This window comes from Hippopotamus amphibius, chromosome 6 (assembly GCF_030028045.1).
Source record: "Hippopotamus amphibius kiboko isolate mHipAmp2 chromosome 6, mHipAmp2.hap2, whole genome shotgun sequence".
Lineage (NCBI taxonomy): Eukaryota > Metazoa > Chordata > Mammalia > Artiodactyla > Hippopotamidae > Hippopotamus > Hippopotamus amphibius.
Window position 1 is genome coordinate 71,266,794 of NC_080191.1, and position 23,143 is coordinate 71,289,936.

At 38.4% G+C, this 23,143-nt stretch overlaps 1 protein-coding gene across 3 annotated transcripts in view; it reads right to left on the reverse strand.

The window, feature by feature from the left end:
• The window catches only part of ME1 (malic enzyme 1), a 181,905-nt gene extending 160,438 nt beyond the window's left edge, over nucleotides 1-21,467 (reverse strand). For 2 of the 3 annotated variants that reach the window (XM_057738817.1, XM_057738816.1), the window contains exon 1: nucleotides 21,179-21,465. In XM_057738817.1, coding sequence (XP_057594800.1) covers nucleotides 21,179-21,259 — 81 coding nt within the window. In that variant the 5' untranslated portion in view covers nucleotides 21,260-21,465. Of the gene's footprint in view, nucleotides 1-21,178 lie in introns of all 3 variants that reach the window. The other variant, XM_057738818.1, reaches the window with a different exon arrangement.
• Nucleotides 21,468-23,143: the final 1,676 nt, after the last annotated feature.

The following is a 23,143-nucleotide window of genomic DNA, read 5'->3' on the forward strand; positions in this document are numbered from 1 at the left end:
ATTCTTGAGAAAACTGAGGCTATCAAGCAGAAATGAAAACAAAATTCCTGGCATAAAAGGAGACTTATATTAGAAACCATGTCTGCACAGAGCAAACATAACTGAGAAACTCTGTCCTGAGTAATTTATTAGAATCTATCACCATAAGAACAGAACAAATAGGATCTACATTCCACACTAACAATCTTTGTTTCCAATGAACTTCAGTAGTTTGCCTTCTTTTTCCCTTGTATAATGACTAAAAATAAGCTGAATGGCAAAAGGGAAAACATTATCTAAATCACAAAAATCTGTAAGATAATCTATACATGTATGGTTATGTATTATGATAACAGAATGAATTAATTTTAATGTTTGAAGCCATAATCACATTAGGGCAGAGATGTCTGTATGTTTTATTCAACCAGTGAATTCCTAGTATCCAGAATAGTACCCGCCTTTGTAGGCAATCAACAAAAAATGTGTTGGATTAACACATGAATCACTAATAAATTACTAATTAATGATTTGCTGTAACTATACAATTGCTATTATATGTTTCGGAGAAGACAAAGCAGAAAAGTGAAGAAGGAAGGTTGAAAAAAGTAGAAAAGAAAGTGGAAAGTAATAATTGCAAAAATCTTTTTTTTTTAATTTTATTTATTTATTTATTATTTTTTGGGGCGTACACCAAGTTCAATCATCTGTTTTTATACACATATCCCCGTATTCCCTCCCTCCCTCGACTCCCCCCCCCACCCTCCCTCGAGTAATTGCAAAAATCTTGAAACAACTAAGCTGCATGGGTACATAAGACTATTACTCAATAGTAAAAAAGAAAAACTACTGAAACGACACATAGATAAACCTCAAACACATCATGCTAATGAAAGAAGCCAGACTCAAAAGGCTACAAACTGCATGATTTCATTTATTTGACATTCTGGAAGAAGCAAAATTATAAAGGATTAAAAAATCAGTTCTCAGGGCTGGGGAGTAGACAGACGAGTTGACTACAAAGGGGCAGGCAGCACAAGGGCATTTTTTCAAGGTGGTGGAACTTTTCTTGATTGTGGTGCTGGTTACACAACACTGTACACTTATCAAAACTAACAGAAGTGTACACCAAAAAGTGAATTTCACTGTGCAAAATTTTATTAGGTTCTATAAAAAAATCAATTCAGCAGCTAATTTGTTCCTTCTTTGAAAAGAATATAATTAAAATGACTGAAAGTTTGCTTAGCAAATTATGGATATATTTCACATTCCCTATTTTAAAATATCCTTTTTAATATCTAATTTGTCTTTGACTTATTTACCATACTTTTCACAATTTATGACTTTGGCTGGACTACATATAGATTTGATAAATGTACATTACAGATAATGTGGCATACCTACCATAAAAGGTCTTATGAAAAAATGTTTTAGAACTATGTTAACAGTAATTTTGGGGAGAAATTACTTATATGTAAGATTACGAAAGGCAGGACCTTTACATTTTTATTATCTACTGTTCTGAGATCAAATTGAGCTTTAGTTTCAAATACAATAATTTCAAATGTATTAACATAGTTTATGTGCATATTTCACATCCACAGAATGAGAAGTGATATTGGACATTTGCCCTGGAACATTCTACTGAATGGTTCCTTCTCGCAAGGAAGGAACACTTCCAGAGTGCCAAAAATCGCTCTTTGAAATTGATTTTTAAAAACTCTAATTGACAACATAGATAACAACTTTTAGAATTTTCCTGGTGGTATACCATCTCATTTCTTCAAGAAAACCATCAGCCAGATGGAATATACATTTCCAAGGTAAAGTTTATATCAGAAAAATAATCATATAATAATGATTATTTTGAATGCATTCAGCTATGCAACCAGATTCTCTGGTGACAGTCTCCTTTAAGAGGCAGAAAAATCAATTATTTAAAATCAATAATATATTAACAACTTAAAAAAATTTGGCTTTATTACATAGCAATTTTTACAGATATCTGATATAAAGTACTTTAAACTGATATAAGTAATGATTCTAAAAATATATCTAAAATATACTTGGCCCTAGATACCCTAAAACTTATAAGAAAATATCATAATTATACAACATCCCAAACTTATTTCATCTAGGTATTACAGGATATAAGCAAGTATAACTATATTGCAGTTTAAGTTATGTTTGCTTAATTTTAAAAAAGAAAGAAAGAACACCTCTTCCTAAGAGGGCGAATGCATTTTTGAAATATCAGATGAGATGATGAATTAGTTTAAGCATTTCTTACTTAAAAGTCAGAACTTTATAAATTCCTTACAAGGCTGAGAAATTGTTAACTATCAACGTCAACCCTACATTTTCCAAACATAATTCTTAAAATCATTAATAAGGCTTCAAAATCCTTTCAGCAGGATGGAGTGCTATTGTTCTCAAAGAAGTTTGAAGGCAAACTTCACAAATTTCACAGTAAAGTCCCTGTCAAGTAAGCAGACATAATTCTTAGCAAACTATTGAAACTACCAATGTATGCAAACAGTAAAACCAAGTCTAAGATCTCGGATTGAAATGTATGTGAGTAATCCAAACCAAATGGATAACACCCCATCGCCAGAAGAGCGTCTAGTAATCACATGCACATTTACACTATTCTAAGAAATATATATGTGACTCAGACAAAACCTTCTAAATATGCCCAGATAGTGAACCAGAAAGATCAGGATTACAAGATAATTGTATATTGTGCCTTCGTTTGATTTCTTACCTTTTTAAGCTATTAGAAGAATCTACGGAGTATGAAAATTAGACAGCAATTCAACACACTGAGTTACCAATTAAATTACACATGAATCTGTAAATGTCCCTTGCCTACTCCTAAATGGTGGTCTCCTTCAAGAAGGCCTTCCTCCTTCTCCCTGGGTTAGGCAGGTGTCTCCAAAGTTCTCCCACAACATCATGTAGTTCTATCACGGAACTTCTATTCTTCATTATTTCTGTTTAACAGCTATTTCACCCAGAGATCTAGGTGCTTCTGAAGGACAGGCACTATGCTATTCATATTTGTATGACAGCATCTAATCCAATGTCAGGATGGAGCAATGCCTCAATCAATTTCAAATAGTTTGTAAATAAATATATGGATCTGAAACAACCCTTCAGTTTCATGTAATTCAGTTCTATGCAGTTCTATTTTGAGCAACCAATGCACCCAATTCAAACTAAAATCTTTTCATATATGCAGTAATATACAGTGCTCATAATTTGAAGTCTCTCAAATAAAAATTGAGCTTTCCACACATATACTAGATAATTTAATTAAATTAATCCAGTTGTAACAGCTTTTTAAATTGACTTTGAACCAGGCATTCAAGATCAACCTGAGGAACTTCCTAGGTGGTGCAGTGGTTAAGAATTCGCCTGCCACTGTTGGTAGGACTGTAAGTTGGTACAGCCACTATGGAAAACAATTTGGAGGTTCCTTAAAAAACTACAAATAGAACTACCATATGATCCAGTCATCCAACTCCTGGGCATATACCCAAAGAAAACCATAATCCCAAAAGAAACTTGTACCATCATGTTTATTGCAGCACTATTTACAATAGCCAGGACATGGAAGCAACCGAAATGCCCATCAACAAATGAATGGATACAGAAGATGTGGCATATATATACAATGGAATATTACTCAGCTATAAAAAGGGATGAGATGGAGCTATATGTCATGAGGTGGATGGAACTACAATCTGTCATACAGAGTGAAGTAAGTCAGAAAGAGAAGGACAAATATTGTATGCTAACTCACATATACGGAATCTAAAAATGGTACTGATGAACTCAGTGACAAGAAAAAGGATGCAGATACAGAGAATGGACTGGAGAACTCGAGGTATGGGAGGGGGCGGGGGGTGAAGGGGAAACTGAGACGAAGCGAGAGAGTAGCACAGACATATATATACTACCAACTGTAAAATAGTCAGTGGGAAGTTGATGTATAACAAAGGGAGTCCAACTCGAGGATGGAAGATGCCTTAGAGGACTGGGGCCGGGAGGGTGGGGGGGACTCGAGGTGGGGGGAGTCAAGGGAGGGAGGGAATACGGGGATATGTGTATAAAAACAGATGATTGAACCTGGTGTACCCCCCCAAAAAAAACAAAAACAAAAGAATCCGCCTGCCAGTGCAGGGGATACAGGTTCAATCCCTGCCCAGGGAAGATACCACATGCATGGAGCAACTACGCCCATGTGCCACAACTGAAAAAAAAAAAAAAAAGAAATCAACTTGATTTGACAAAAAGACATTTCTATACATCAACCTAAGTGCCAGAGCTTGTGGGGATTTTTTTGAATTACCTTCATCTAAACAAGGGTTTCTCAGCCTCAGCCCTAGTGACATTTGGGGCTAGATCATTCTTTGTTGTAGGCAGCTGTCTGGTACATTTTTAGTACATTATGGGTTGCATTAATCCATACACTTTAAATTTACATGGATAATTCATCAGCAAACGTGAATTCATGGCAGCATAAATCTAAAGAGCATACTATTTGGATTTAGACCCAAGTTTGATTCACATACAGTAGATATTACTTAACACTACGATTTTGAGCCAGTACTTAAACTGCTTGGGGTTAAATGTACGGTCCATGGGCCTAATAATCATAGACCCTCAAGGAATCAGTGGGTATAACTCAGGAGTCTTTAAATGTGGACATCTTTTCTCACTAGTTCTATGAAAGTTAGCAGTTCTTTCCACTATAAAAGAAGGGAGAAAACAAGAGAAATATTAGTAGTGGTTCCTCTGACTCTCTCATAAATAGAAATAAATATTTTCATATCATATTATATCTGTGGCATATATCTTGAAATATCATTTATGTTTATCATTACTTGGAAATTACAGTAGTTTTAGACCCAAAATATGGTTGTTTTATAACATGAACAGGCATGCAGTCTAGTCATATCGACGACCCTCATACTGATCTCTTTACAAGATACAATTTTACTTTAAATTGCCCATATTTAAATACATTGTCTTGCTATTTAAGTCTTTAATAAAGAGGAATATATCTTATAATATCCCACATTTATTTTTGAATAGTCTGATGTCTGTATTTCATTATAATTGGTTTCTTTTGTAACAGTATTTATTTAGAATACTATTTATTTAAACCAGTGATTTAAGGCGTCACAGACTTCACCAAATTTCCAAAAGGGACTCTGGCAAAAAAATACATTAAGAACTATGGCAGAGACTTATGCCTCAGTTTCCTAAGGGATATATACTTCACATGATATTCCCAGAAACACCACAAGGTGGCTTTCTTACTTCAGATCCACAGCTGAGATTTTCAGAAACACTTTGTCTCCTCTTAGAGTTATTTTATGGAAGGTTGTGAAGATCACTGTACTGATCAGGGTTCTCCAGAAAAACAGCCAGGGGACTATACATCACACATATGAAGAAATTTACTATGAGGAATTGGCTCATGTAATTATGGAAGCTGACAGGTCTCCAGATCTCAAGTCGGTAGGTTGGAGACTCAGAGAGTCAATGGCATAGGTCTAGTCCAAGTTCAATGGCTGGAGAAACCAGGAATGCCAACAGTTTGGTTCTAGTGTGAAGGCCAGTAGGTTCAAGACCCAGGAAGAGCTAAAGATTCAGTTCAAGTCTGAAGGCAGGAAAAAAGTGATGTCCCAGATTGCAGGCAGTCCAGCAAGAGGGGTTCCCTCTTACTCACAGGAGCGTCAGCCTTCTTGTTCTATTCAGGCTTTCAACTGATTGGATGAGGCCCACCCACACACGAGATGGAAGGAAGTGTGCTTTACTCAGTCTACCAATTCAAATGGTAATCTCATCCAGAGACACCCTCCTAGACATGCCCTCAATAATATTTGACCAAACCTCTGGGCACCCAGTGACCCAGTCAAGTTGACACAAAATTAATCATCATACTGACCAAATATTTTTCAACAAATATTTGTTGAGTGAATGCTCAATGCTAACAAGCACTAAACCAATAGAACAGTGACGTTAAACGTGGTTCAAAACTTCATGAAGTTTACAGTCCAGAGAGCGTACCAAGATATTATACAAATAGCTACACGAATAACTATAAAATAATGTGATAAGTACAGGGGAAAGAAAAGGCAACACTTAAGGTCTAACTTCACTGACAAAGTTAAAAAGGAAGCGCTCACTGAGCAGTGAGGTTCAAATGAGATCTAAGGACAAGTAGAAGAGGAGGAGTGGAGCACGTGAAACACTGGAGGTGGTAATGCCAGAAACAGAGGCACAAACCCTGATGCAGAAAAGCGTGGCTTCTTGGAGAAAGGAGAGGGAAGGAAACACTGGCGGTGGGAAGAATGATGAAAGAGGCAAGTCCTGTTGATTAGGTAAAGTTTTAAACCTTAAACCTAGTTTTGGTTTTTTTGTTTGTTTGTTTGTTGTTCTTGGTGAGTTATGCCATTTCATGAAAATGCTACCAGGGAACTAGCAGCACTCACCACACAATATTTGCGACTCCCACACTAAGGAATCCCCAGACTCAAGCTAGCTCAGGAAAGAAAGAGAAAATGGACTTCCCTGGTGGTGCAGTGGTTAAGAATCCACCTGACAATGCAGGGGACATGGGTTCGAGCCCTGGTCCAGGAAGATCCCACATGCTGCAGAGCAACTAAGCCTGTGCGCCACAACTACTGAGCCTGTGCTCTAGAGCCCGCAAGCCACAACTATTGAGCCCGTGCGCCACAACTGTTGAAGCCCACATGCCTAGAGCCCGTGTTCTGCAACAAGAGAAGCCATCACAATGAGGAGCCCACACACCACAATGAAAAGTAGCCCCCGCTCGCAGCAAGTAGAGAAAGCCCATGTGTAGCAACGAAGACCCAACACAGCCAATAAATAAAATTAATTAATTAATTAATTTAAAAAAGAGAGAGGGGGAAAGAAAGAGAAAACAATGCTTCAGAACTAGTTTCAGAGTACCAGGCAGCTGACAGAGGACTCAGCCTGGGACCAGGACTCTGAATCTGTTTTCCGCGACTCCATCTGATTCACACACGTACTCCCAACTACACCCATTCTCTGTATAACACCACCTCCTCTCCACCACACTAAGGGCATATCTGATTCAGGCCCTATATCAACGACATTTTAACATATGAAAATCAACTTCAAACAATATTTTAAAACACACTTTGTACAATATTTCTAGTACATAATGGGAACCCTGGTCAACGGAAACAGCAGATGACTCCAGGAAAGGAAATCAGCTAGCCGGGGCACAGAAATGGGAGGGAAACAAACTTGTCACATTTTTGTATTTTTATACAGTGACTGTAAGGATATTAAAACACATTAAGAGCCATTTATCTCATTTCCCAAGAATATGATGATCCTATTTCCTATTTATATTGGTTAAATCGCTATCCTTATTTTTCTGGCAGTTCTGGCTACGGCAGAGACAGCCTACTGTAACATCCATTCTCCCCTGCCTCCCCAGCAAGAAAATCCTAATATTATGTAGGGCAGCCACACATCAGAGAAAAGACTACCATTCCAGACTCCCCTGGAGTGAGATGTGGTCCTGTGACCGAGTCCTGAACAACAATATGGAAGCAAAAGTGGTGTGTGGGCTATGGGGAAGGCTCCTTAAAGAAAGCTGACTCCGCTGGAAAGTAGGCCTTCTTGTGCTCCTCTCACGTCTTCCAGCGGCCAGCTTGGCAAGACTATATGATGTCTATAAACCTGTAGCTGGTTAGGACCATGAAGTGCTCGTGAACACAGTAGAGCAGCCATGTTCCTGATGACTCTGTGGACCCACCAAGGAGCCCCCAGAGACTATCCACCTCTGAGTTCCTTCATGTGTGGAAGAGAAAGAAGCTAGGTCTTCATTGAGTCACTGCTGTTTTGTTGTTTTTTGTTTGTTATATGCAGCAAAGTCTAATCCTAAACAAAACACTGGTCATTCTTACACTCACTAAAAAGAAGAGATTCTCCACACACACTTAGCAGCATAAACATCCCCCCAAATGGCATGTGACCTGTGGAGAGGTTACGGCCACATCTGAAAGGTACAACAGAGCTATAAGAATGACTTCAAGAATTATCCCTCATTTATCCCTTCAATAAACTTTTTTTTATAGAATACTTACTATATTCCAGGTCCTATCAGCAACTGTGTTGAAAGATGAAGCTATAATACAAACCAGCATAACAACCCTAACCCACTTTGAATCTTGTAATTTCTGTAGTAATTTTTCCATCATAACATGAAGAACATAAGGAAGTACCATATAGATATCAAAAAGACCAATCATCTTTCTAAATCCTTAGAATAACAGCAATTTTTCCATAGAACTCTGCATAGAAATGAACCATTTTCCACAGAATAACCTTTATTACTAATATTTATCTGGCTATAGCAAATATGTCCCCAGTAAAATGGGCAAAAAATGGGAATTTGAAAGCTGATTCCCTGATTTTTTTTTCTCCTAAAACTTAAAATCAAGTTAGACTTAGTTTCATACATTCACACCTTTAAAATAACAACCTGAGGGTTCTGGTCATGTGCAAGATAGTGTAAGCATAATTTTTCTTATCTCTCCCATTAAATCCATCTATAGGCCTTGCACAGAATGCACTGAGTAACCATCTGAAGATTCTGAAAAGTAAATGGTAGCAGAATAACTGGGGAAGAAGACCAGAATCCAAGGTACCACGAAACCATCAGTGAGATTTCTTGGTGTTTTGCCCTCCAGTATGACCTTTTTTTTTTTTTCATATTTCTCTGTAATTAACTGGCCTCGACTCAAAAAGCAGCACAAAAGCTAGGAGTGCACCTGAGTGCAGACAAAAAGAGCGCCGAGAGAAGATTTCTCTTTCTGGTCCAAGAATCAGAAGAGGGTACTCTTTTAAAGGACACAGTGGAGAGAAACTCACTATTATTTTCCATTCTCTCCAGCCCCAACCCCCAGGCAATCCCACAGTGGGTGGCAGGAGCCAATACAGACATCTGAAATTCAGAGGGAGGAAAATCATTCTTTTTACCAAAGAAGCAATGGTCCCAAGATCAATGGATCAAATGTCTGTTGCATTTTTCTCTGTCTTCCAGTAAAACTTGGCCCCAGACACAAATACAGCTGGAATAAGTACACAGCAGAGTTGGGAAAACTAAAGATCCAGTTTTCTAGCTACTGGGCTGGAAAGGGGGGACCTCAAAAGACAAAGGGTATCAGAAAGATCACAAGGAAAAGAGAACTCAAGAAAGTAATCTCATAAAGTTGTATATAAACTCCTGGGCTCACCTCTGAGCTATGCATGTATAGATCTGATCTTAAACAGCATAATAAACGATCTGAGAACTAAACTATGGAGTAAAGCAGTGCATAGATCCTACACTGGCCACTGGGTGGTACACATGATGAACAGATCCAAGCAGCTCTAGAAAGTAGGCTTTGAAGACATAATTGATACTGGAACCACAACCCATAGAAGGTGGGTCCAACTTTCAAACTGCCCTAACCAGGTTGAGTAGCTGTAAAAAACTAAAAAAAGAACAGTATTCCCCTGAGGATTTAACCAAAACCTAGAATCTCCTAATATGCAAATATTCAGAATACATGCAAAAATTATTCAGCATATACAGAGACAGGAAAATGTTAACTCTCAAAGGAAAAAATATCAACAAACACCAATCCCGTGATGACACATATAACGGAGTTATCAGATGAAGACTTACAATCAGTTATTGCAACTATGCTGCAAACCATAAGGGCAAAACATTTTGAAATGAATTGGGAAGATAAAGAGCCTTGGCCAAGAAAGAAAAGCTATAAAGAACCAAATAGAAATTTTAGAACTGAAAAATACAATAACTGAAATAAAATATTCATCAGATAGGCTCAAGAACAGAAAGAAGATATATGAGCAAAGAGTCTAAAGATAGATAATTAGAAATTAACCATCTGAAAAGGAAACAAAAAAGACTGAAAAAAAAAGTCAGAGCTTCAGGGACCTGTAGGACAATACCAAAAGGCCTAATATTTGTTTCAACAGACTCCAAAAGAAGAAGAAAGAGAAAAAACATTTGGAGAAATAATGGCTAAAATCATCTGTTTTAGCACAAGACATAAACTGACAAATTCAAGCTCAGCAAACCCCAAGAAGAAAAAGAAATCCAAACCCAGAAAAATTATATTCAAGTTGCTGAAAACTAAAAATAAAGAAAACATCTTTAAAGGAGTCAGAGAAAAAAGACTTATTACATACATACAAAATTTCAAATGACTGCAGATTTCTCATTAAAAATAAGGGAGGCCAAGAGGAAGAGAAATGGCATTTTTAAAGTGTTGAAGAACAACAATTGTCAACCCAGAATTCTATAACTAGTGAAAATATCCTTCAGAAATGAAAATGAAATAAAGGCATTCTCAGAGGAAGGAAAAAGAAGACAACTGGCCTCCAACAAAATGCTCTAAAAGAAATGCTAAAGGAAATTCTTTAAGTGGAAGGGAAATGATACCTAAGGAAAACCTGAAACATCAGGAATGAAAGAAGAGTAACAGAAACAGTAAATATCTCAGTAACTATAATAGATTGTCCTTTCCCTCTTAAATAATTTAAAGCATGTATGACAGTTAAAAATCAAAAGTTATAAAGGCTACATTAAATTATTAAATCAAAATTTTTTTTCATACAACTCAGTAGCAAAAAAACAAAGAATCCGATTTTAAAAAAGGGGGGAGGGGGCAGAAGATTTGAACAACTTTCCAAAGAAGACATACAGATGACCAACAGGCACATAAGAAAGTGCTCAATGTCACTAATAATCAGGGAAATACAAATCAAAACCACAATGAGCTATCACCTCACACCTGTTAGAATAGCTGTTATCAAAAAGACAATCATCGTGCACTGTTAGTATGAGTGAAATTGGTACAGCCACTGTGCAAAACAGTATGTAGGTTCTTCCCCAAATTAAAAATACAACTACCATATGCAGAAACTCCACTTCTTGGTATTTATCTAAAGAATACAAAACATTAACTCAGAAGAATATATGCACCCCGTGTTCACTGTGGCATTATTTACAATGGAATATTATTCAGCCATAAAAAGGAAAGAAATCTTGCCATTTGCAGTAAGCTGCATGGACATTGAAGGCATTATGCTAAAGTGAAATAAGTCAGACAGAGAAACACAAATACTGTATGACCTCACCTATATGTGGAATCAAAAATCAAAACAAAACAAAAACAAATCAAACGAACAGAGGGAGATAAACAAGCTCATGGATATAGAGAACAGATTGGTGGTTGCAAGAGGTGGGGAATAAGGAATGGACAAAAGGGGTGATGATGGACAAAGGGGGTGATGATGGTCAAAAGGTACAAACTTCCAGTTATAAAATAAATAAGACTTGGGGATGTACTGTACAACAAGACCACTATGGCTAATAATACTGTATTGCATATTAGGTTGCTAAGAGAGTAAATCTTAAAAGTTCTCATCACAAGGAAAAAATTTTTGCAACTATGTACAATGATGGATGTTAACTAGATCTATTATGGTGATCATTTCACAATATCTACAAATATCGAATCATTATGTTTTATACCTGAAAACTATATCAATTGTCAATTATATCTGAATTTTTTAAATATTATGTAATACATGTATGAAGATGTAAGTGGATGTTATACATATAACAACTATAATTTAAACAAAGGAAAGCATGATGGTAAAGATTCTACATTCCAACTGAAGTGGCAAAATGTTCATTTTAAGTAGATTGCGAAAAGTTATGTATAGCATAATTTCCAGAGCAACTAATAAAAAAAACACTATACAAAGAGATATTGTCAAAAACTCAATAGAGAAATTACAAGCAAATAATAAAAATATTCCAATAATACACAAGAAGGCTGGAAAGGAGAAAGAGAAGAACAAAAAACAGAGAATAAACAGACACCTAATAATAAAATGCTGGACAGAAATCCGAACTTATTAATAATTACATTAAGTATAAATGGTCTAAACACAGAAACTAAAAGATATTGTCAGAAATCGGCAATGGCTACAAGCAAAATTGACTGATTATATCATTACTACTCTGAAGACCCAGGAACTGTCAGCCTTAACCTCTGACTCTACAAGTACTATTTCCAGCTCTTCTTTTTATTGAGTCTTTCAAATCAGGAATATCTCTATGTTAGTTATTAAGCTTTCTCACTTTACCAATTTCTCAACTGAATTTTCTCATGATTTGGAAAAACATAAATTTCCTGAGAAATCTGAAGAAGAAATTACTGTATGGAAACAGTTTGGCGGGGGTTTTTTCCCCTATGATGTGTTCTGCACTGAGAGAGATTTGTTGAAGTCTTCTAGTGTTAGTACCTTTTTCATTTCTCTTTGCACACCCTCTATGGTCTTTTTTATGAAGGTAGCTGCTGTGTTATTTGATGCATAGACATTTATTACATTTATAACTTCATTCAGAATTGTACCTTTCAGCCTTACATATTTTGTCTTATTAAATGCTTTCTGACATGAACTCTACATTGTCTGATGTCAGGATAACCCTGATTTCTTGCTGTTTACATTTTCTCATATTTTTATTTTTAGCCTTTCTGTAACATTTTGTTCTCAATGTATCTCATATTCAGCATAGTTTGCTTGTGCTTTGTGAAACAATCTGAAAATAATTTTATTCCTGAGTTAATCTTCATTCATATTTGTTGATAATGACCAACTTGCTTGCTCTCAACTCTGTCATATTATTAGGTTATAGTTAACATATGTAAAAATTAAATATAAGCAAGATTTTGAATAAGTAAAAAAGTTTAAAGGCCCATAAAAATGCTCACGAACCAAGTTTCAATTTCTTATGGGCTCTGGGTATGTAAGTAAAGACACTGTTTTGGTGACTAACCAGACCTGCCAAAAGTAGTTACAACAATAATGTTCTCATAGTTTCATGATTATTGGTTTAAGAGATAACTCAATTTGGAAAGGTAGATGGAAAAACAAAAGGAGGCTGGGCCAGTACTGCCGAGGCAAACTCGAACCTCACATACAACACTAAGACACAGATGAGAAAGTCACTCTATAATAATCTCCTCAGGCACATGAATGCACTGCTCAAGCAATAGAGCAGAATTTTTTTAACTTGGATGCTAAAATGAATTAAATGGATTGTGATTCATTAGTGAATCACAATCAATATTTCTGAAAAGCTGAAAGGGGATACAACTCGAGTGCATGATACACAGCGAATACTGTATTATGAAATTTTGTTTCAATTACAAAAATGTATTAGTTTGCTAAAGCTGCCATAATAAAGTACCACACTGGGTGATGAAAACAATGGAAATTCATTTTCTCCAGGCTCGAAGTCTAAGATCAAAACATCTGTGGCAGGGCTGCTTACATTCCGAGGCTTCTCTCGTTGACCTGTAGATGCCCATCTTCTCCCATTGTCTTTGCACTGACTTTCCATTGTGTATGTGTCCTAATCTCTCTTTTTTTTTACGTTGCATATCTTTTTTATTTTTTATGCTCTTTACTGGAGTATAATTGCTTTACACTGTTGTGCCAGTTTCTGCTGTACAACAAAGTGAATCAGCTGTATTTATACATATATCCCCATATCCTATCCCTCCCATGACTCCTTCCCACCCTTCCTAGCCAACCCCTCTAGGTCATCACCAATTACCAAGTTGATCTCCCTGTGCTATGCAGCAGCTTCCCACTAGCTACCTATTCTACATTTGGTAGTGTATATATGTCGATGCTACTCTCTCACTTCACCCCAGCTTCCCCTTTGCCTCCTACCCTGTGTCCTCAAGTCTGCTCTCTACATCTGCATCTTTATTCTTGCCGCGTCACTGGGTTTATCAGTACCATTTTTTTATATTCCATATATATGAGTTAGCATATGATATTTGTTTTTCTCTTTTTGGCTTACTTCACCTTATGACAGACTCTAGGCCCAACTAGCTCACTACAAATAACTCAATTTCATTCCTTTTTATGGCTGAGTAATATTCCATTGTATATATGTGCTACATCTTCTTTATCCATTCACCTGTTGGGGGCATTTAGGTTGCTTCCATGTCCTGGCTATTGTAAATAGTGCTGCAATGAACATTGTGGTACATGTTTCTTTTTGGATTATGGTTTTCTCAGGGTATATGCCCAGTAGTGGGATTGCTGGATCATATGGTAGTTCTATCTTTAGTTTTTTAAGGCAACTCCACACTGTCTTCCATAGTGGCTGTACCAATTTACATTCCTACCCACAGTGCAGGAGGGTCCCCTTTTCTCCACACCCTTTCCAGCATTAATTGTTTCCAGATTTCCTCTTTTTATAAGGACATCAGTCATATTGGATTAGGGCCCACCATAAAGACCTGATTTTAACTTAATTACCTCTTTAAAGACCTCATCTCCAAATATGGTTAAATACAGAGAGACTGGGGGTTAGAACTTCAACATAAGATTTTGGGGAGGGCACAGTTCAGCCCATAACAATATGTTTACACATATATTATGTATGTATATATACACTGTGTCACAATCAAAAAAAATTGAAACTTAGAGGGCTCTGAATAGATGTTTTAAATGTATTTTAATATATTGAAGCATAAGGGCCTCAGCCCTAATGTTGTAATGGAATCTTAGGCCTCCTTCAGTCTCCAGATCATCAGGTCTTAGTGAGACAGTTGAGAATTTAACTACTGTAGAGATACTCATAATGTAATCATGTTGTAATTCACAGAACCATGTTCCTATGAACATGCAAGTACTTTTGCTGATGTTCTGCCTCAACCATTACTTGATTATTAAAATATATATATATTAGCGTTTTAGGCCTAGGGTGTGTTTATTAGCATAGAAGCTCTAATAGTTATATTTCTATGTTTTTAGAGAACATTATCAATTACTATATTCACTTCCCAAACTACCAGATTAAATCACAGCAAGTTAAAGGTATAGTGTCTCTCCCCTGTTTTTAATTTCAAAGGCCTCAAGTATCTGAAACCAGTTTAGTTGATGGCTAACTTAGATACATCTTCAGGGCCTGAGGAAAAATATTGATGTTTTAAATTCTCTAAATTCATTCAAGGCAACAATAATCCTTTGTTTTAAAGTGTACTATAGGGCTTCCTAGGTGGCGCAGTGGTTGAGAATCTGCCTGCCAATGCAGGGGACACGGATTCAATCCCTGCTCCGGGAAGCTCCCACATGCCACGGAGCAACTAAGCCCGTGTGCCACAACTAAAAAAACAAAAAATAAAGTGTACTATATTACATACACTAAGCTAAAGACAGGTGAAAATTAATACATAAGCCATAAAATATTTTAAATAGCACTCTAAGAATACATACAACCACACTTTATATTTAGGCCCCCATGTCTAAGAAAATTTCTCAGTAATTCAGCTTAGAAACATCCCCAAATTAGTCCTACTGAATTGTAACATGCCTGCTGATCAACTCTGGATCCATACACTGTAAGCAAGTGTGTTGAGTTGGCTCAGGAACATAAAATAAATAATGATGTAATGAACAGGCCAAATCAGGCCACCTGGAGTCTGTAACAGCCGGTTTGGTCATGTCACTTTCGAAAAATCATTGCAAAACAGTCCAAATACTTGTTTCATCCAAGTAACTGATTACTTTCAAAGTCAAACAGATTAAAGGCTGGTTTCACACCACTGGAACTTTTAAATTTCATACCTTTGCATTTCCCTGCTCTCACCCCAACAAGTTTAACTTCCCAGGACATACCTCTACCTTTCTTTCACGCTTCCAAGCCTTTGCACACTTTGAGCAGAGTACTGAGAAGCAAAAAGCTCTCCTTGTTCTTTTCCTTCACAAAGACATTCTTTAACCTACACCTGGCATTCTGTGAAAATCTCTGAAAGACTGCAAAAGTCGTGTGATGTCAGTCAAGCTCACATATGAATCTGAGAGTAAAATGTAAAGCTGTCTCTCCCAGAGAGAAAATATAGTTTTGTTTTTTACTATGACATTCATAAATTTAACAGGTCACAATCATGTTTGATTTGTTAAATCAAAAATTCAAAAGAGAAGGGGGTAAAAAGTACATTAAAAAAGGTACTTCACAATCGTTCAGACTATGAGTTCAGACTCTCTATATAAAAATATTATCAAAAAAACCTGTTTTATAATATATAATTTAGAAAAAAATAATTAATATGCACTCTTTAATATCTGAGTGAAGAGGTAAAAACAGAAATCATATTACAATGGAAATGTAAGTACATTCAAAGCAGGAATCCTATTCATTGCTATATCTCCTGCACCCAGAATATTACTTAGCATATACTGGGTTCTAAATAAATATTTGTTAAAATTTTAAAGAGATAAATAGTGACTTCCCTGGTGGCGCAGTGGTTAAGAATCCACCTCCCATGCAGGGGACATGGGTTCGATCCCTCGTCTGGGAAGATCCCACATGTCACAGAGCAACTAAGCCCATGCACTACAACTACTGAGCCCATATACTGCACCTACTGAAGTCCGTGCACCTAGAGCTCGTGCTCCACAACAAAAGAAGCCACTGCAACAAAGAGTAGCCCCCATTCACCATAACTAGAGAAAGCCTGAGTGCAGCAATGAAGACCCAACACAGCCAAAAAAAAAAAGAGAGAGATAAATAAATGAAATCATCACTCTATTTTATAAAGACAATAACTGAAGCCAGTTAAAATCTCACTCAAAATATCACTAATGAAAAGAATTGGGACTTGGGCTCATTTTTTCTAGACACAAAGTCTTAGAGGGTTCATTCCATTATTTCACATTTTCCACGCTTGCCAGAAAGTTCAGACATCAGAGCACAAAATGAAAAATTTCAAACCTATTCCTCTCTTCAACATTTTCTGTACTCCACACCACCAATTCTCAAATTCATCTTTCTACTCATTAGAGCACAACATTTTTTGGTTTTGTGCTATCCTATGATACAAAGGCAATAGACAAATATGGAGACATGTGGGGACTGCTCTGGTGACGCAGTGGTTAAGACTCTGCACTCCCAATACAAGGGGCCCGGGTTCAATCCCCAGTCAGAGCACTAGATCTCATATGCATGCCACAATTAAAAGTTCTCATGGCATAACTAAGGACCCCGCGAGCTGCAACTAAGCAGCCCACCTGCCACAACTAAGACCTGGCGTAACCAAATAAATAAATAAATATTAAAAAATAATAAGATAAAAAAACATGGAGGTGTATAGCCGTACATCTTCATTACGATGGCCTTCACACCAGTGGGATTCCACGTTAAATAATATACCAGTTTCTCATATTGCTGAGGCAACTCCAGAGAACCGTACTAGGTGAAAACTTTCTGAATGATTCATTCTGGTATAGTTTACACTGAAGAAAAAAAGGAGGTTTAAGGTAACTTTCCTTCATAGTCATCAGCCTTGTTTCTCTCTTTTTCCCTACAACACGTTCAACTAGGTCTTGACATATCAAGACAAACATCTACAAAAGCACTTGCCCAGAAGCTCATTTCTCACATTTAAAAGTTAATAAGCTCACCAAAACTGACTTAGATAAATCACCATCACTATCTTAAACTGGATCTAACTGCCTAAAATGTTGAGGAGTGGTATTTTTGAGAGATCTACTTGTAAGTCACATTATCATTTCATCTTAAAGATACAGAAATCATGTAAACACAACTTAAATTATGACAGAAGTATCAATTAGTGTTTTCTACCATTGCACAGAGAAATAAAGCAAACTAAGTTGAGAAATAAAAAAATAAATGTGATTATTTTTGTATGTAGAATTTTAATTTTGAAGAGTGATTTATGAAACATTATTTTAATGTGTACTATTGAAAATTCCTGAGAAAAAATTTGAAACACAACTCATCTAAATCACATGGTATCCTAGAAAATTATAAACATTAAACATTAAATTAGATGAGCACATATAACACAAAGATAAGCATCTCAAAAGTAATTTGGGCAGTGAACAGAAAGATACTGAATCTCTTAACTGTGAGGTAGAAATGCCTCTCCAAATGTTATGATGAAATCCTACCTGCAGTGATGTATACTTGAGTATAAAAATAGTAAGAACCAGAGTAAATTCTTTTGTTGTTTTTTTTTTTTTTTGCTTTTGCAGGATCTTAGTTCCCCAAAGAGGGACTGAACTCAGGCTCTTGGCAGTGAAAGCACAGAGTCCTAACCATTGGACTGCCAGGGAATTCGCTTAAATTATTTTTTAATTCACATCACATCTACTGTTAGCCTTAATTTGTACCAAGATTAAGCACCTCCCAAAGGTTATCCATCAAATAATTTAAATTTCATGGCATGGCCAGGCTTAAACCAAATTCCACCTTTTCTGACTATATGCCATTATATAATATAACAGTATATGAAGTCTAAAGCTCAGTTGACTCCAATGTGAATTTACTTTCAAGAAATTACATTAAAGAGGACAAATGTCTTAGAATAATGCTCAAACTACCACTTTAAAAACTACCTGTTTTAACAGCTGAATTCTGTTTGGAAGACAAAAAAGAAAAAATTAACATGGCTCATTGCTTCATTAAATAAACATTTATTTAATGTTAAATGAGCAAAATTCTGTACTAACGATTGATCACTGCCCTATGACAATCTAAATCAAATAAGAAAAAACATAATGCAGTAAATACCAAATGACAGGCTACAACTGAATACATAAAAAACAGAGGTGTTAAGTAATGTTAACAGGACTAAGATAATTAGCAAAGTCTTCCCCAAAGAGATCATTATTAAATCAACTAATGACATTTTAATTGTAGGAATTACACACAGACAAAAAGGAAAGTATTAAGTAGGACATTCAGCAAATGTATTTTAAGTGGAAGGCTAAACTGGGGAACTAATGAGATAAATTTGGAGAAGATAGTAAACCTAATTGACAGATTGATTTTACAGTCAATGTAACAGGAAATAATATACTAAAAATACCTGGATAACAGAAAAGTAACATGAACAAAATGCTAATTGATGAAGATATTTCTTCACACCTACATGTAGGACAGACTATAATACTGAAAATAAAACCGGGAAAACTGTCGCAGTTACCCAAAGGTAAGGTGATGAAGGTCTGTGTGACAGTGACTGAAGAGGCTTAGTGTAGCCAGGTAATAGGCTGGGGTGTTACAGGGAGGAAGATCTACTAGTGTTTCTTTGCAGCCAAGGTTACCACAAAAATCTATAAAAATTCCTGGGCTACTGGAAAACTTCAGAGCAGGGCCCATCAAGAAGATCCCACAGCCACAGTTTCAACAGCACATATGAGGATGTTCTGCGACTTCCATGAGGTACCACACAACTGTCTAGGACTGAACAAGTAGAGTAAAGCTTATTCCACTAATCACTGCAAAGCTGGTCACCTGGATTTTAAAGCCAATTTGATACTATGCAGACAATAAAGATCAATTACAAATTCAAAACACGTGTTCTTAACACAATACTGCCACACCTTAATACGTTTGGTGGAAGAGCTCTATGATACTATTATTCTTATGTGGAAATTAACCCTTACTCCTGAACAGGAGTTAAAAGGATTTCAAGATCGTAAATTCTTGATGTAAACAGTAAAGGCATAATGACTCTTGCCAGGGATTGCTTGTTCCATCCCACTTGAAACAGACAGCCTCGCCCCTAACTCGAGGAAATTCAAACAGGTTATACCACTCACGTGGTTCTTCTTAAGGGGCAACCCATTATTTGGTCATAAATTACAGCAGGCAGGTACACATGAAAGTCATAAATTGTTTTATCACATCAAATTTTCCCTTTTTTTCTACTGAAAATCGGCTCCAACCTGCAGAACACCAAAAAGGAAGAATAAAATCAAACTAGGGATTAAAATCATTGAGGAAAAAATAAGTAGGAAATATTGAAAACTTCATAATGCTTTATGACCAGAAATAACAAATAATCATAGATAAGGAAAAGTTGACTGTCATCACAAAAATCAAAAAGAACTCACAGGAGCTATAATTTATTAAATCAAAGAACTCACAAGCCTTCACATCATTAACAATGATTAAGGAATCACCGGCAACCTGCTGGGGGGAGGGGGACGCTGAAGTCCAGTTCTTAAAAAAGTGTCTAGTAAAGAGAGCCCCAAAATGACCCAACAGGCCTCCGTGCCGACTGATGGAGTTTTCCATGTATTACATTAAAAGGAAATGTCAAAAAGCACATCCTTAAACAAAAGGAGCAATCCAGAGGCAAACCCGCCATAAAATGTGTGACTGCTAAGTATTGCTTAAGCAAATGTACACATCCCGAGGTGTTTTTCCTTTGAGAGAAATCTGAGGTGTTTACATTACCGGTGAAGAAAAATGAAATGTTACAAGGATCTGAAAAAGGGTCTCCTGCCCTGAATTCTCCCCTTTTTAATAAAAAAAAATAGGAGAGGTCTTAAAAAAATTAATTTCCAGAAGGCCAGATTCAAATAAATAGGAACGGCTTTACCCACCGTCTCACGTCTGGGACAGGGATTCTGCACCAGGCCACGCAGTGCCCGAGGCAGAAGCCACCCACCACGCATTCCCAGCCTCTAAACCGCGTCCCTGCAGAAACCAAGAGGCCTTGACTTTCAGGTTGTTCACGTGACCCGACACTCTCAGAACACGTTTCTGTCCAGGCTGGACCAGGAGGGCCGCCTCGCTTCACGGCAGCCTCCTCCTCAGTGATCGGCACACCGAGGAGACCCCGAACGTGGGTGGCCCATCGAGGCCGAGCCGGCAGGCCACCTGCTACCTTCACAGACGCGCCCAATTCACGCATTTCGCGGCCACTTTCTTTGCCTTCACTCTAGCTTTTGGAGAAGCCAAGAAGTATTTAAACAAGTTCCATCTCCTCCTTTCCCCAAATAGGATGCCGAGGCGCAGAGCCACAGCACCCCCTTCCCATCCATCACGCTCCCGGGTACCGACCTCCCCCCCGACCCCGGGCGGCCCCTCCGTTCGGCCCGCGCGGAGGCTCGGGGGGCGCCCCCAGAGGCCCCCGCTGCCCACCCGGCTGCCGGCCGGGCGGCGTCCCGGGGGCTCAGGCGGAGGGGCTAAGCGGCATTCGTTGAGCCGCCGGGAGGCCTGCCGGTGACCGTGACCGTGACGGAGACCGAGGGGGGCCGGCCGGCTTACCTTGTTGAGGTGGGGGCTCCGGGTCACGGCGTAGCCGCGCTGGGGGGTGTGGCGGCGGCGGCGGGGGGCTTGGGGCTCCATGGCGGGCGGCGCGCGCAGGGGGCGGCGGGGTCGGGCCGGGCCGGCTCGGGCGGCGGATGCTGCCGGGACGCCCGAGCTGACTGCGGCGGCGACGGCGGCGGCGCGGGGAGAGGGCCGGCGGCCGGGGGCGGGCGTGGATGGCGAGAGGGGGTGGACGCGGCGGGAGGAGCTCGCGAGGAGCCGGTGTCCCCAGCCGGGCAGCCTGCGAGAAGCGCTGAGTCATGGCAGGAGATCAGGCGAGCGGCTAGCGAGGAGGAGGAGGAGGAAGAGCGAGGCCGGCGCGGCGCCGCTCCCTTCCACGCCCAGGGTCGCCGCTCGCCATCGGTTTACAGTCACAGCTGTCCCAGCCCATCCCTGCGTGGGACGTGGCTCGGTGGTGTGCACGCAGTGCTCTCCTTGCTCCAGAGACCCAAGTGGGGAGCAAGGTCGGATTCGGGCACCATCACCCCTGGCCGAGGGTGGCCCCGCAGCCGCACCCGCCGGGAGGTAGAGATGGGGTGCGAAACCGAGAGCCTCGGGCAGAGAAGTCGGCTGCCCAGGCACAGAGGGGGACCAGGAGGTGGGGGGGGCTGTTTGCAAAAGGCCTCAACTGACTGATGAGAACCAGACTTAATCTCTCCCTTCCTATCAGGCTCTTCCAAACTCTCCATCCACAGTTTTGGATGCCAGCCAGGGCCGGGGGCCGGGAGAATCTAACCTTGACCCAGAAAGAATAGGCCCGGGTAGAACTGGGAGAAAGGCAAGAGAGGAAAGTGCGGGCCGCAGTGCTGCAGAAATCAATTTAGATCATCCCCGGGAATTTTATTTTAATGCCGTTAAAATAAAAGACAAGATGCAAATGTTAGAGCCCAATCGACAGTCACATTTATCTTGTATATATTGTTCCTAAGAGTTCTAGAAGCCAAGATGTTTAAGAACCTCTCTTTCTGAATAATGATGGTAACTCAGTCTTTAAGGGCTTCAGTTTCTTTGCTGGTAAAACGAGAAGGTCAGAAGAAATGATCTCCCAGAGCTGGAATTCTATTATTATTGATATTTATACTTGAAGTTTCAAGGAATGTTGGAGCAGCAGGACACCCCCAAAAGGAGTGTCTGACACAGCACACACTAAAAGCTTTCTGTGCCCCAATTTCCTTTTCAGTTAATAAGATCACTAGTTTCTGCCCTGTTCCTACCTAATGATTTTACAAAAAAATACTGTTTGGGATTGCATAATTGATTTTATATGTCCATAAACTAGAAATTCAACCAAAGTGTTTTATTTCTAATTGTTACTTTTCCTTATCAGAAAGATTTGTTACAGTATTGTTTTTTGGCCATACTTATTTCCAGAAGTGTCTTAGTCCTAGTCTTTACCTAGAATCAGTTGCCTTAATAGAGTACATTTCATTTGCGTCACAGAATTCTTTCCAGATTCCTTGCATTCCAGTAACACTTTTCACTGTGAATTCTATAATCCATAATAATTAACTCAATATCTGAGAAGGTATACTTTACAAAACTCACTCTCTTGAATTAACTGAGGCACCTTACAATTAGAGTATTCTACTGAAGACAAAAACAGTTTAACAACAGGCCTAGAAACAAAACACAAGATGCTGAAGAAAAAAACAAAATGTTAGTACAACTGAACCTTATTATGATACAGCACGTATTACATAAATTCAGACACATTATCTGTCTATTCCTAGTTCTGTGATATAATATTTACAGATAGCAAAGCTGATGTAAATATAGGGAGTATCCCCAAAAGAGTATGTGGGCTATTCCCCCAAGCCATCATTACAGAGGGATTACAAAATCCTGCCAGTGCAGGTAAAGGTCACATCACTCTTCCACGTTTATTTCTCTCATGAAAACAGCTCCAATTCTTTTGAATGACAG